Source organism: Artibeus jamaicensis, unplaced genomic scaffold (assembly GCF_021234435.1).
Source record: "Artibeus jamaicensis isolate MK-2021 breed Jamaican fruit bat unplaced genomic scaffold, CSHL_Jam_final scaffold_1031, whole genome shotgun sequence".
Taxonomy (NCBI): domain Eukaryota; kingdom Metazoa; phylum Chordata; class Mammalia; order Chiroptera; family Phyllostomidae; genus Artibeus; species Artibeus jamaicensis.
Window position 1 is genome coordinate 7,803,843 of NW_026522026.1, and position 14,478 is coordinate 7,818,320.

The 14,478-nt window shown below is 35.2% G+C and overlaps 1 protein-coding gene across 2 annotated transcripts in view; it reads right to left on the minus strand.

Moving 5' to 3' along the window:
- Positions 1–14,478, minus strand: part of ANTXR2 (ANTXR cell adhesion molecule 2) — a 153,771-nt gene that overhangs the window by 104,760 nt on the left and 34,533 nt on the right. For both annotated transcript variants that reach the window (XM_053655651.1, XM_053655650.1), the window contains exons 8-10: positions 8,548–8,608; positions 6,686–6,784; positions 4,816–4,885 (exon numbers count right to left, since the gene is read on the minus strand). In XM_053655651.1, coding sequence (XP_053511626.1) covers positions 4,816–4,885; positions 6,686–6,784; positions 8,548–8,608 — 230 coding nt within the window. The remainder of the gene's footprint in view (positions 1–4,815; positions 4,886–6,685; positions 6,785–8,547; positions 8,609–14,478) is intronic.

The following is a 14,478-nucleotide window of genomic DNA, read 5'->3' on the forward strand; positions in this document are numbered from 1 at the left end:
CCTCTTAAAAGGCAGCTTCCAGAACTGAATATAATATTTAAAATAGAAATGTAATGTAGATTAAGTGAACTTATCACATTTCTATATATAATCAGAAAGCAACACACCATGTGAAAGATAAATGTTTCACCACTGAAAAGCAGCAAGATAGAGAAACAGAGAGGGTCATCAACCTCAGTGCATCTCACCAAGATTCTAATGTTTATATTAAAAAATAAAGACATAACCAATGTTCTGGTCTCCAAGATAAAAATAGATAAATTAAGTCCCATTCTTCATAAGAAACAGAAGAATAAAGTTGTGACTGTATCATCTGCTAATAAAACAATCAAATTAGGGATTGTATAAGTAAACATTACACATGTATCTCAGTATATAAGTATATTGAAAAGAAGTGTTCATGTGAGGAACTGGATTAAAGGCAGAATTTGTCTAACCAAGAAAAAGAAATGAAATCAATCCATTTTATTTCAGAAAAAAATGACTATATTGAAAAATAACAATCTGGAGAAAAGCGAATATTGAGATAATAGAATAAAAAGATTCTATTATCAAGTCAGGCTCTAACCCAAGTCTGCCACACCCTTTAGCTCAGTGACCCATCAGCATCGGGTGCTCAAAATTTCCACATTTGCTGATATCCCTCCACTTGTTACTCAAAACACTCCGTCAAGTGTCTTCCCACACTGCCTTTTAAGAGAACTAATACTATCAGTTTTATCTGACTTAGATACTGATTTCATATTTACCAGGAGATTCTGGCCAACGTTTCTGAAAGCACATTTAACTATACCATATGCCTCCTTAAATCATCTCTATCAAACAAGCTGTAGGATAAGGCTCTGGATCATTCTGTTCTGTTTTTCTTTCTTCACAATGTGTTTATGTATATTTATCCAATTTGCTCTGTTCTTCTTGCCAAATTACAGGTTTGAGATCTCAATGATTGCAGAGCAGCTGTGTTATGGTTGATGTCTCACTAAACAAGGGTCATAGCATGAGGCCACCCTGCAAATGCTGGACACGCCTGCCCTTAGCACCACGAAGCAACTGTCCTGAAATGGGGAGGATTCAAAGAACTTCCCAGTGTCCTTTCCCTTCAACCTTTAGGCCTTTTGGCACAAGCGAACCACTGTTAGAAATAAACTCCCAAACAATCTACAGATTTTTCTCAGTAAGAAAGTTTAATCATGTGACATTTAAAAAACAACTTGCATCCACTGAAAGAAATAAAAAGAAAAACCTTGTTACTACCACCTTCACATAATTTCTGCTTAAATCCTAAGAATTTGTTCATCTCAGTGTAAATATCTCTATCAAATAAAGACATTTAATAGAGATTCTCCCAAAGAAAGTACTTCAGAGACCTACTTCAACAATGCTAAACACTATATACGTGCGTAAGAATTCCCAGACGGCTTTCCCTTTTGTTTACTCCATGACATCAACTTCCCAAAGCAAACTTGAGTCCTAACTGTTTGACTACATTCTTCGTTCTCATCTCCAAGTCAGCATTTTCATGTTAACTCTCTTTCAAACCCAAATTCACAAGCCCTGGGTTTTTAATGAAATAATCTTTAAACAAATGTAATTTGGGAAATATGACACAAAGAAGAGAAAGGAACTGTGAGAGTAGGCTAATGAGATGAGGCACATGCCCACAGAGCCAGCTCTGAGACTCTGCATCTGGCTTGGAGGCTGTCTGTCTAAGGTTACTTCACCAGCACGATGTTAATTATTTAAGTGAGAGAACAGGGGAACCATCACCACATCTGTCACCCTCACACAGGAAAAACCTTCATTCATTGTTGGGCCAGATGTGTTTACTTGAAATATAGACTAACTAGCTACTTAATGGGTTTGAGTCTGTAGCCAAAAGATAATTAGGCAAGTAAATTAAGCATCAGTCACCTTATAGGGCTAAACTGTTTCAATTGTGTTGATTTTAATCCAATCTCAGAAGAGAGCTCATCATCTACAAAAGTATCTGAAGAAAATTCAAGGCAAAGAAAAGCTCCAAATTACTTGCAACATACTTAGTAGAACAAATAATGATGTCCCCAAATGCCTAATACATTAACAAATAAAATCTTTGCCCAGTGGTATCATGTACTTGATTTTTTAAAAAACTAAGTCAAAAGTAATTATTGCCTGGGATGGGTGGGATTGGTGGAGGGGGGAAATGGAGGAAACTGAACTTGAACAACAAAAAAAAAAGAGAGAGAGAAAGTAATTATTTTAAACAGAGCTCCTTCCCCCAAACAATCTGTTTGCTTGTTGGTGGAATACTAGCATCAAAAACCAAACAGATGATGACCTCTCACATCTGATATTTATTATGCTCTATATGCTTTTTAAAAATCACATCTCCTGAATATTTAGCCTATCTACCAATCACTAAACAGTATCAGCAGTCTCTATGGGAGTTTCTTCAAAAGGAGACTGTGCCCAAAGGTAAATTCTAAAGAAAATACTTCAGTATCTGAGAACAGGCATTCTGCATTTTATAATTATTTTGGAGCAGGAAGTAAGGTGTCTTCCTTAAATAGACACTATTATTAATAAGCCAAGATAATTTTCTGCTCTCTTAAACAGCATTCCTTCCAAAATAGGAATCTGCTCATTTTTCTCCTGCCTGATACATGCCCCTGCCCCGCAACAATCAAATGCTCTCTTTTAACTGTTTATATAACTAGTAAATCAAAATATTTGCAAAAAATATATTCATCCTTCAGGTAACAAACATTGAGCAAATCTCCTGTAGGTCAGGCATTGTGTAAGGTGCTAGAGATATAGCAAGAAACAAGGCAAACAAAATTCATCCTAGCAAAAAGGAGACACAATAACAAATGAATGCTTTGGAGGAAAACAAAACATTAAAAGGGAATGGAGTGCCAAACAAAGAAGGGGAAAGATCACATGATTAAATAAGGTGACCAGGAAGATCTTCCTAAGAAGGTACCCTCAGAATAAGACTTGAAAAGAAGAGTGAGCCATGAGGGGAAGAGCATTTCAAGTTGAAGGAACAAGTGTAAAAGTACTAATGTGAGAGCAAGCTGACGTGGCTAAGAAATAGCAAAGAGGACAAAATGACTATAACTGCAAGGGAAAGAGAAGATAAAGATTGAGACATGGTGAGGGTCAGAACCTATAGGCCCTTGTGGAACATTGCAGTGACTTGACTTTCACTGTGAGTGGAATGGGAAACTCATTATGGAGGATTTTAAGTGGGGGAGTAACATAAGCCAATTTGCTTTAATAGGGTCACTCCTGCCAAGAACAGATGCAGAAAATCCAGTGGAGAGGCTAATACACCAAGCAAGAGATGAAAGCAGCTAGGTCTAGGATGGTATCAGCAAAGGTGTTGGGGAAGAATTGTATTGTGAATGTATTTTGAAATTAGAGCTAATAAGGTTTGCTGATGGCCTGCATGGAAGAGAAATCAGCAATGAATTAAAGGTGTTTGACTTGAACAACACAAAGGGTGGAGCTGCCAATGGTTAAGACAGAGGAGACAGCTGTGGAAGCAGATTGAGGGGAATGATCAAGAGGATCAATATGAAATTAAAATTTTCTTAAAATAGGACCAAACATCAAGTCAATAGATTTATCATTGCTAATACAAGATATGATTACCCAGCAAGTCATGGAGTCTCACTATGCACTTGGGGTTGAGATGGCTCTAGGCAGAATGGATCTACTTCAAATTCCAAGACACAGTCTACTATAGCCATAAGCATGTTGTCACTAACAGCAGATTCTTAGATGACACAGAAAATGAAGTTTTTTATAGAAAGAAAAAAATGACTCTGAGAGTTTTGCCACTGTAAGTTATATTATGCACTCCTTTAATCAATGTAAAATAGAAAACTGATATTGCTCTAACCTACTCAGATGACCAGAAGTGATGTTCAACAGATACCTTGAATATGTTTGCATCCACAGAAGCTGAGTGCTCAAGTAAACTTCAAATTACTAGATTCTGTTGGGTTCCAAGGAGAAAAATATAATCTTCACTCTCTGAACACCAATCCAAACTTTGGGTTATATATTTTACTTTCCTCTGTTCTAGGTTCAAGACCAGTATACAGTGTATCCTGTATCTTATTCATTATCATAAGCATATTGCATTCACTACCGTTGGGCTAGGGAACATTTGAAACATGTCCAATCATTTCCTTAATAATCGAATGGATAGAAAAAAGTCATAAGTGGAAATACTAAATTACTAGCAAAATTAATTGTAAGTGATTGAAATAAAGGTCTTCTTCTGAACTAAATATCCCTTATTTTAATTAGTTATCATTATGGTTCATTACCACACCAAGCAAATGTAAGAATATAGACCTTAACAGGACTGAGAATCACAGCACAAATATTTCCCAGCTTGAGGTGTGCCTTATTGAGCCACTTTCCTTTTTAACTTCAATTTAATATTTAAAAACTATAGTAATTATTCAAAATCTCACTTTGGAACTCGTGTGTATGTGCATGTGTGAATTTAATACACTGAGGTAAAATACTGGCTGTGGCTCTGATTATGTAAAGGCTCTAACAATACTTCTCAAACCAACCTAGATAAATATTTATAGAGTTTTTTAATCAACAGGTAAGAAGTAAGATGCAACAGACTTTACTGTTTTCAATGTGCTAAGAGTACAGTTAAAGTACTAACCAGAGTGGTTTGTTTAGGGCTTACTACTTCATGTTCAATCTGCACAACAAAATCCAATAAAAAACCAATGTACATTTGTCACCATTTCCTAATCATCTGGAGCCAAAATGTTTTTGAAATGTTTTTAGTGAGGTACTCACTCGCCAACTTTACTCAGGGAAGGCGCGGGACAGAGCATAGAATTCAGCTCCACACTTACTGGCTGCACACCTGGAAAATAAAACGCCACTGATTTGGTAAAGGGTTTTATAAATCTCATAGTTTCATTAATGACATAAAGGGTATAGGACAATCAGAGTTCAAGTGTGGAACATTAGCTATGTTGGCATGAAGAAGCAAAAAGACACTCATTTAAAGAAAGAGGAGATGAAAAAGAAAGTAAAAAATAGAGATTATAGTATGCCTCATTGATACATAATATTGGTAAATTATAAATCATGACTTTATTACTTAGACTAAGTTCATACATTGTAGACATTCGATCATCTGCTCCCTCAATAAGTCAAATATTTTAGATTTTGTAAAGCTAAATGACATATATGTCGTTAAAAGCAGAATTTTAAAATGATAGAGAAAAAAATGTCCAAAGGAAAATGAATTTATTTCAAGAATTTAATAAAACAGTTGTGTCTATAGTAAAAATACATTTTATAAAGCTGAATGCTTAAATTGCCCTTGTAACTTTAATAATAGATGAGAAAAATGATCTAGACTATAAATTTTCAGAACAGTTATATAATTGAATGGATAATTCTAGAATGAGAATGATGAAAATGCAATCTGAGTCCACTTATTCATTTGAATATTTACTTTGATAAGCTTAATTTTATGTAGCTACGTGTAAGATATGTTTATAGTATAATCGATTCAGCTATATAATCAAAAGGAATTAGGTAAAACTAATTCTTAGATACAGATAACTACTGATAACTATTTTTTTCTTCAATTGTGGAAACTACTAGGAAGAGAATTTGTAAAAGAATATTATTATCTTGCCTTACCAAAATGATCTTAATAGGAAATAAAGGAATTCATTGTGACATTTATCACGCTGAGATCATCACCACTTGAATTCAACAAACACATATTGAACAGTTACTGTGTGTATAGACCAAGCTGTGCTAATTGGAGTGTTTAGTACCATCAGATAAACAGCAAAACTGGAGATGAACCTCTCAAAAAACAATTCTACCAGAGTTCAGAGTTGTAGCATATGCCTTCCAGTATAAAATTTTAGAAGACACAGTAATCATCAATGAGGAAGAATTGTCTTAATAGAAATGCAAAATGCTCAGAATACTAGCGTCATTTAAGTGGATGTTTTCTCAGAATGAAGACTGAAACATCATACTCATCTGCTTTTTTGAAAGCCAAGCTAGCAAAACTAAAACCTGATTCCATAAATGTGATTATTATCACATATTTAGTATGTGATAATATTCTAGTGCCTGCTGGGTGAACACTGGAGATACAAAAATATCTTTAAGACAAAAAGTCTGTCTCAAAGAAGCTAGTTGACAAATTATGTAGAAACTATTTAGATAGAAAGCAAGTGACAATACAATAAATAGTAGAGTAGTCCAAGTGAGATTTCTAAACAAGAGTGATAAGAAGTACATAAATCTAGAAAAAGAGGCAATTAAATCAGACAATTGATACAGTCCATATGAAGCAGAGACAGGAAAACTGGGTTCAACTGTCAGCTCTGCCCATTATTAACTGTGTCACTACAAAGAAGTTATTTGACTTTTTCAGCCACGGGACCATTCATCATCTGTACAATGAGGTTGCTCAGAATGGGGCCCAGAATTCATTTAGCTGTGAATAAACATTGCCATCATTGAATAACTACCAAATAATTATTATTATTTGTACTATCATGGGACTGCATTTCTTTTTCCTTTGTTAAAAAATAGAGCAGAGTTGGTTACAGTTGGGGAAAAGTAGGAAACGTCTGATGCTGACTTGCTGTGCAGGTACTAGGGCAACATGGAGACTGTGGGGACCTACTCTTTGTGTAGGTTTCGTTCACTGTGTAGGTGCAGAGAACACTGCCACTGCGACTGCCCAAGTTGAATCCTCTTCCCTTCAAAACGATTTGAAATTCATCTGGAAGTAAAAGGAAAAATAAACATTTTAATCATTGCTTCGCAAAAGAAAAGAAAAAGAAGACATAACTTGAATGTATCAAATTGCATAGAATGAATTTTCTTCATACTATTCAACCAACTAATAATACCAAAGAAGACATGGTTATGTTTCCAACTCTACTTGCTTTCTTAGATCCTTTAGGGAAAAGAGTGGAGATATTATTCACTACATCATAGGGAGGCATTTTATTTTTTAAACAAAGTGTTTTCCAATAGTGACCAAGATATCAGAATTAAAGCATCGCAGTCATTCCCCGATAGAAAGACCATACAAACTCCCCCAAATTCTATCCTTAGGAAAATATCAGCAGAAAGGAAGCCTCTTTGTTTACTCTACCATCAGGTATTGAAGTGTGGAAAGGTAAAGAACATTAATTATTCCCATGTTTTGGTTCTTAGAACTATCATATGTTGTATTTTCTTTAATCTATGATACTTCATAGTTCTTCTTTAATAACTTCTTCACGTTACTAATCCCGGTTTCAGTTTTTTTGTTGCATACAAAGTTATAACTTCTCAGAGGTAACATATTTTGGACTACTAATAATCTATAGCCTGTCACTAAAGTTGATTTAACTTGTTGTACTTTAGGTCTATAGTAGGAGCAATCACTTAATGTTAGAGAGTGAGACACTATGCTAGAAAAAACACTTAACATCTAATATCTTGATTGGCAACTAAATGTTTGCTGCTTACCTGCAAAATGATATATTATAACTATTTTAACAGTGATTGACTCTCAGTCCTCTCAAACACCTCCTATCTAATGTAATCTAACTAACACACAGTAAGTAACTATGGAAGAAAATACTGCAATGCCACTCTCCATTAAAAGTGTTTGTTATAAAAGGAATTCTACTTGTAAGTTAAAATAAAATGCATGTAAGACTTAAAATATGGCTCAGTAAAAACAACATGAGCTTTAGCATAGCAAATACTGAACCTGTGTCTGCCTCGGTTTCCCCATCTGTGAACCAGGGATTATGGAAAAGTGCTGGGACATTCAAATGCACTATTCCTCTTAAACGTCTCAGTAACCATTAGTTAGGAGACTAACAGGTGCAAAACTTAATATCACGTTCTACAGTTGGGAGGCTCTACGGTAGATTACCCAGCCCCACCAGACACAATATTTTTTTCTTTTCCTAAGTTAAGTGGGTTAAAATGAACTTCGGGTCAGACTTGAAGAGGAAATAGAATAGTCCAAAGAGAATCACACTCTCTTTGGATAAGGATGGCTTTGAAGTTTCAACACTTTCTTTTCTTAACACCAGTGATGAAGCCACTGGCTTCCTCACTGTCACACAGCTGTAAGTCACTTCCTTATAAGCCCTGGGCTGGCAGACACTGCACTTTGGCCAGGTTATCAAAGAGTAGAGCTAAAAATCTGCGTGTACACGATTGTTCGTACAATCAGAGAAAGGAAAAAATTTCAAATTCTATTTCAGTTGTCACAGGAAAGGTCTCAAACATGAACTAAATATACAGAAGATTCTAAAAGCCTGTCACACAATATGTTCATTATTTAAAATAACACTCCAATCTTAAAAATTTGAATTTAAAATAGAAATATTTCAAGGAATTATTTTAAAATTCTTACAGAAAAAGATGCCAAAAAAGTTAATTTTGCTATTCTCTTTCCAACATGAGTTTCAAATCATATATTTTAACTAGGAAAAAATACATTTTCTTACATGATATTTTTAAATTCTAACCACTTACCCCCAACACATACACTTGAGGGCTGCAGTTCCAGGATTTCAGTGCATGACTGAGCTAGTATCTGAAAGGAAATAAAGGAGACAAAGATATCAAAGTGAATTATAACATGTGAAGTCCATTAGAAGATTGTTAATAACCTTGAGGTCCTCCCTTTAACATCAATATATAGCAGAAAAATCTATTAACTATCACATACACAGTTATGAAGCTCTTAGGAAACTTCTGTGATGTCTTTCAGTATATAGTGTAAGACTTTATTCTGCAGGAATCTTATTTGATCAAACACAGGTAAGAACAGATAAAAGTGAGTGTTGCCTCTAAGCCCATCGCCTTGGCTATAAAAAGATAAGTAAATCCTGGTAGCCATAAATTCAGTGCTGGTTTTTCCCATTAGGCAAAAACAAGATAGCAAATCAGACTTTCTGTTTAATTTTTCTAATTTAATGTTTTCTAGTAAGAGGTTCAATATAATACTGATAAATAAACACTTCTTTGTGGCATTTCTATTTGATTTCTCAGCCTCAAGTCCCATGAATGCTAATACTTCTTAATGTTACAGATACTACACTTGCAGAACACTGGCTCCTTGTATGAGGCAAATATTATTCTCAAAAACAGAGACTGGCCCTGGCTGGTGTGGCTCAGTGGACTGAGCACTGGCCTATGAACCAAGGGGTCACTGGTTTGATTCCCAGTCAGGGCACATGCGTGGGTTGTGGGCCAGGTCTGTAAGAGGCAACTGATCACTGTTTCTTTCCTTCTTTTTCTCCCTCCTTTCCCCTCTCTCTAAAAATAAATAAATAAAAATCTTTAAAAAAAAACCCACAGACTGCACTCCCTCATTCCCAGAGCACAGAAACACAATGGTTCTTCTCAGTGAACTTGTCCTGAAAAACAGAAACCACCATACAAGGCACAGGGCTACGAGTGAAAAACAACAATGATGAAATAAGCTGTTCCTAATGGTCACACAATCCTGTCTTTATTTTTGGAACTGCTCTGCACTTCATTATCAAAGTCAGACAAATTCCAGATGATCTTTGAACAACATTCCTTTCTTGGCGGAACTTGAAGACAGATGATGTATGTGCAGTGGTTTCTAGCATCTCCTGCTGATAACTAGAACAGGAAGGAAGAACTGTAGCAGGAAGGAAGAACTGTAGCAGGAAATAATGCTTCTGGTGCTCTATTTATTAACAGTGAAAATACAAATTGTCAGCCTCTGACAATCGGTTATGTCAAATCAGGGAACTTTTGTGGCTAAATATGCGTCAAAATATACACTTTCTTCTGTACGTTTTAGATTGTTTCCCTGTGAATCTACTTTTAGAGAAGATATATAGTAAAATTTGATAGCTGAGAAGCTCTAGATGAGATCTATTTAATTGCAGAAATTACCAAAGAGATTCCACAGCACCCAAAAACCTTTCAACACCCAAACACCTCCTTTGGGTCTACTACATCTCTTATCCACTGAGGAGTGGGTACCATTGTTCAATTAAGAATTGAGCTAAGAATTGAAAACTGTTGTCGAAGGCTAATGTGCCCTCTTGGATGGGACCTATCTCAAATCACTAACATCTTTAAATGTTTTGACATGATCCAGGTAACAGGACTATAAAGAGCACAGAAAAAAAGTTTTGCTAAAGGAATATGGATGTATGGTTGCCTCTCACGCATCCCCTGCTGGGAACTGGCCTGCAACCCAGGCATGTGCCCTGATTGGGAATGGAACTGCGATCCTCTGGTTCGCAGGCCCACGCTCAATCCACTGAGCTACACCAGCCGGGGCAACCTAAACAACAAAACAAACAAGCAAGCAAAATAAAAACAATGACACTGAAATAGGGAACAGGCTGGCAGGGGAGAGAGGAGGGAATTTCAGGGGAAAGGGGGAAGGAGTCACAGGAACAAGTATATAGGACACATGGACAAAAACTAACAGGGGCGGAAATGGGAGGGAGGTGGGGAGCACTGGGGGGTGGGCTGGGATGGGAGTAAAAGACAGAAAACTGTACTTGAACAATAATTAAATTAAGAAAATAAATAAAACATAAAAAATGGCATATGTATGTAAAAATGTTCCAACTAACAACAACAACAAAAAGGCATTATAGCTTTAGCTCTGGCCAATCTGAGATGAGAGTGAGGACAGTGAGCCACCAAAATGGAAGGTCAAAGGAAAACACAAGCCCCCAAATCTGTTTTGCCTGGCAGCACTTCTGCAAGAATTTATTTCAAAACAGATCTTATTAAGGAGACTGTTCTTTTTAGCCACACCTCTGTTAGAATCACTAAAAAAAGTTTCAGGCATCGGAAAAAGTAAGAGAGTGGTTTAAAGATTCAATCTATTAGAGATAGACATTTTTTTTAAAGTTTCTTGGAACAACGCAAATCAAAAAGTTACAGAGATTTTATAAAGGTGATGTCAATGAATATGTATCCCAGAATGACCTATGTGAATTTCTGAAATTATGTTGGTTTTCTCTCTCCTACCAATATTGACCATCATTAAGTTAGATCTCATAATATTTAAGACAAATGTATGTGTGTTGACTTCCTTTTTCACTTGAGGTAATCTATCAAAACATTTTTAAAAAGATAGTTTCACTAGAAAGACCACTGAGCAGTTCTGCTTCTGGAGCTCTCCTTAAGACTGAAGGCTAAATACCTCCAAGTATCACTGATGGTCTACATCTCTGAAACCAGACCCTGTTAATGACCTGCAAGGTATTTTGATTTTAAAGAAAAAGTTCAAGATCATTTAGCAATCTACGTTGTACTCAGATCTGAGATTTAAAAATCAAGTTACAGCCCGGACTGGTGTGTTTCAAGGGGTTGGGCATTGTCCTCCAAACTGAAAGGTTGACAGTTTGATTCTTGGTGGCACATGCCTGGTTTGTGGCCAGGTGTCCAGGTGGGGGAATGTGAGAGGCAACCAGTCAATGTTTCTCTCACACATAGATGTTTTTCTCCTATTCTTTCTCCTCCTTACCCCTTTCTGTAAAAATAAATAAGTAAAATCTCTTAAAATTTTTTTAAATTTTACAAAAATAAAAAGTCACAGTACATTAAGCATGGGAAATAGTCAAAGGTTGGTTATATCTTGCAGTAACTTGTATAATATACACTTATTCTAATTTAATGTTTTCTAGTAAGAGGTTCAATATAATACTGATAAATAAACACTTCTTTGTGGCATTTCTATTTGATGTCTCAGCCTCAAATACCATTAATGCTAATACTTCTTATGTGTATATATATACATATACATATATACATATATAATATATATACACTTATTTATACTTAATTATTTTAATAAAATGAGTTTCACAGAAATGAGTTCACAGAATTGAAAAGTAACTCAGGTAACACATTCATTTAAAGGTAAGCAGGTTAGACTGAGTCATAAAATTGGTATCACCATCTGATGTAATGCATTTGAATTTCTCACAGACCATTATCTGCCCTTCTCTAAAGTTCATTTTCACCTTTTAAATTTCTTTGGACTTCATATCATATTGTTTGAGTGGATGAATCACCTCCTTTATCAGAAGACAAACTCTGGGTGCAGAAATGGAGTCACAGTAAACTGCACAACTGTTCCGGGACCAGCACACTGTTTCATGTATGCGGCACAACCCAAACATGCTTAGGGTCTACCGACTAATGTGTGAATTAATGAGAATATTATGAATGTCTATCTAGTAAGGAAAGCAGCAATCATATTAGGACAAAGATAAGACAGAATAAAATTAATCTATATGAAAAAGCATCTAGCCCTTCAATAAATTGTGAAGATTGGAAATCCAGGAATGTGTAATTTGAAACTAAGTTAACCAAAACCATTTCCAAATGAAAAATAATCTAAGACAGAGAGAAAATGTAGTAGGGTAAAAAGAGAAAAAAGAAAGTGTATGAATTCTTAAGAAAATAATATTTTTCTAACTTTGTTTTTTTTCATCTAGTTTACCATGTTCCTATTTTAAGAAAACAACTAGAAGTCAAAGTAATTTAATGCACATATGCAAAAAGTTTACATCATTAAATTTTTTAAACAGTCAGTTCAATAAATACAAAATAGTCCATAATTTATTTTTACCAAGTAATTGTACAAGAGCAAATGTTCAAAATTTCACAATGGGTCTATAATTAAAATTGTCATCACTAAATGATAATGAACAGAGAGGGACAGATATTTTCAATGCTCTAGTTAATTTTTCCCAAATTAAATACTTTTATTGATTGACTGAGCATTGGATCAGGTGTCCTATATGTGACCGCTGATTCATTATATTTCGTACTCTGCACTTTCATCATCTGTGGATCTTGTAAGAATGTTTATTCAAATATGTGATGCCATCTGTCTTCATTATATCCCAGTAGAAACGGAAAATAGTTTCCATGAAAGGTCAGCCCTATTTGACATCAGAGAGAGCTAAGAGCCCCACAGACCAAACTTAAAGACAAGCCAAATACTGTTAATACAACCAGGGCACTTTAAGTCATCTTGGCACTTGACGCAAAATTGCACCATTTGAGATTTTGGAATGTAAAATATTTATAAATTGACAATGAACTTAATGCTCACCATGAAAAGATATGTTACTGAAGCCCCAGTTTAATCAGAAACACCAGTTCACTCAAAAAGTGATATGGGGGGGGGAGGTGGGGAGCGTGGGACAGGGGGTGGGCTTTGATGGGAGAAATAGACAAAAAACTGTACTTGAAAAATAACTAAATTAAAAAAATAAATTTAAAAAGTGATATTGGTATTATATTAAGGAATATTTATAAATACAAATAATATGTACCTCATTACCTAATCCCTACTTTTAAATCCTGAAATATTAATATGGATGACAAAAGTCAAACTTTATAAATTTAGTACAAACATCAGCATTCAAATTTCTAAGTGTGATAATCATGGTTACAATCTGTTGCACAACTATTACGTTCCAGAAACTGTGCTATACACTTTATCTGAATTTCTTCCAGAGTATTATAAATACCTACCATTACTATCACCATTTTATACATGAGGAGATTGGGGCCTACAGAGATTTTTTTTTAGGTTGCCCTAGAACACCTAGTTTTGCAGTAGCAGAGTCGGATCTCAGCAGGTCTGATGAGTCCAAAGCCATTCTTCTGACCAGCACGCTCTTGATAGTCTCATCATTACAAAACCTAATATCTGACAAACGAGTGAAATTTAGCTTCTCGTTTGCCTGGACTCCTTTTATACTATTAAAAACAATTAAAAATCTGGTTTATATCATATCTTCATATATATGTCACTAAGCTTTGACTTTGGGGGAAAACAGATAAATTTGTTTTAAAACTTCTAGTACTATTGACTTTGAATAAATTAAAAATTTAGATAATCCTATGAAGTAGTTATATATATATATATAATACCCAAATGCATAGGGCTCTTTTTCTTTTTATTTATTTTTCTCTATTATCATACTCTTACACTGGCTCCTATCGCAAATTTGTTTCATATGGATAAAACACTTATCCTTTTTCCTTCTTACCGTCTTCCAGCACCTAAAAGACAGGCTACCAGAGATTCTGGCTCTCCTTTAGGGACACAGCAAGCATTTGGAAAACTAAAATTAAACTGTGTTTAGAAAAATTAATTTGTTTTTCAATCTAAGGGCACACTTTTCTCATAAAGGTAATGACATCAGTGGCATTTAGTTGTCATAGTTCAAAAACCCTAGAACCTGCCTGGAGTTCTGGAAACAGAAAGGTCATTCTGAGGTAGAAGGCAGAAGTTTGGGGCTTTTATTTAGTCTTGGTTTTTTTTCTATTTTTTCTGGACACAGAACTGACTTGGAGGAAAATTTTAACAAGGAATAAGTTAGTGTTAGTCCCTCCTCACCCCCGTTGTCTGACACGGATACTTCCTTTCTAGACTCGATC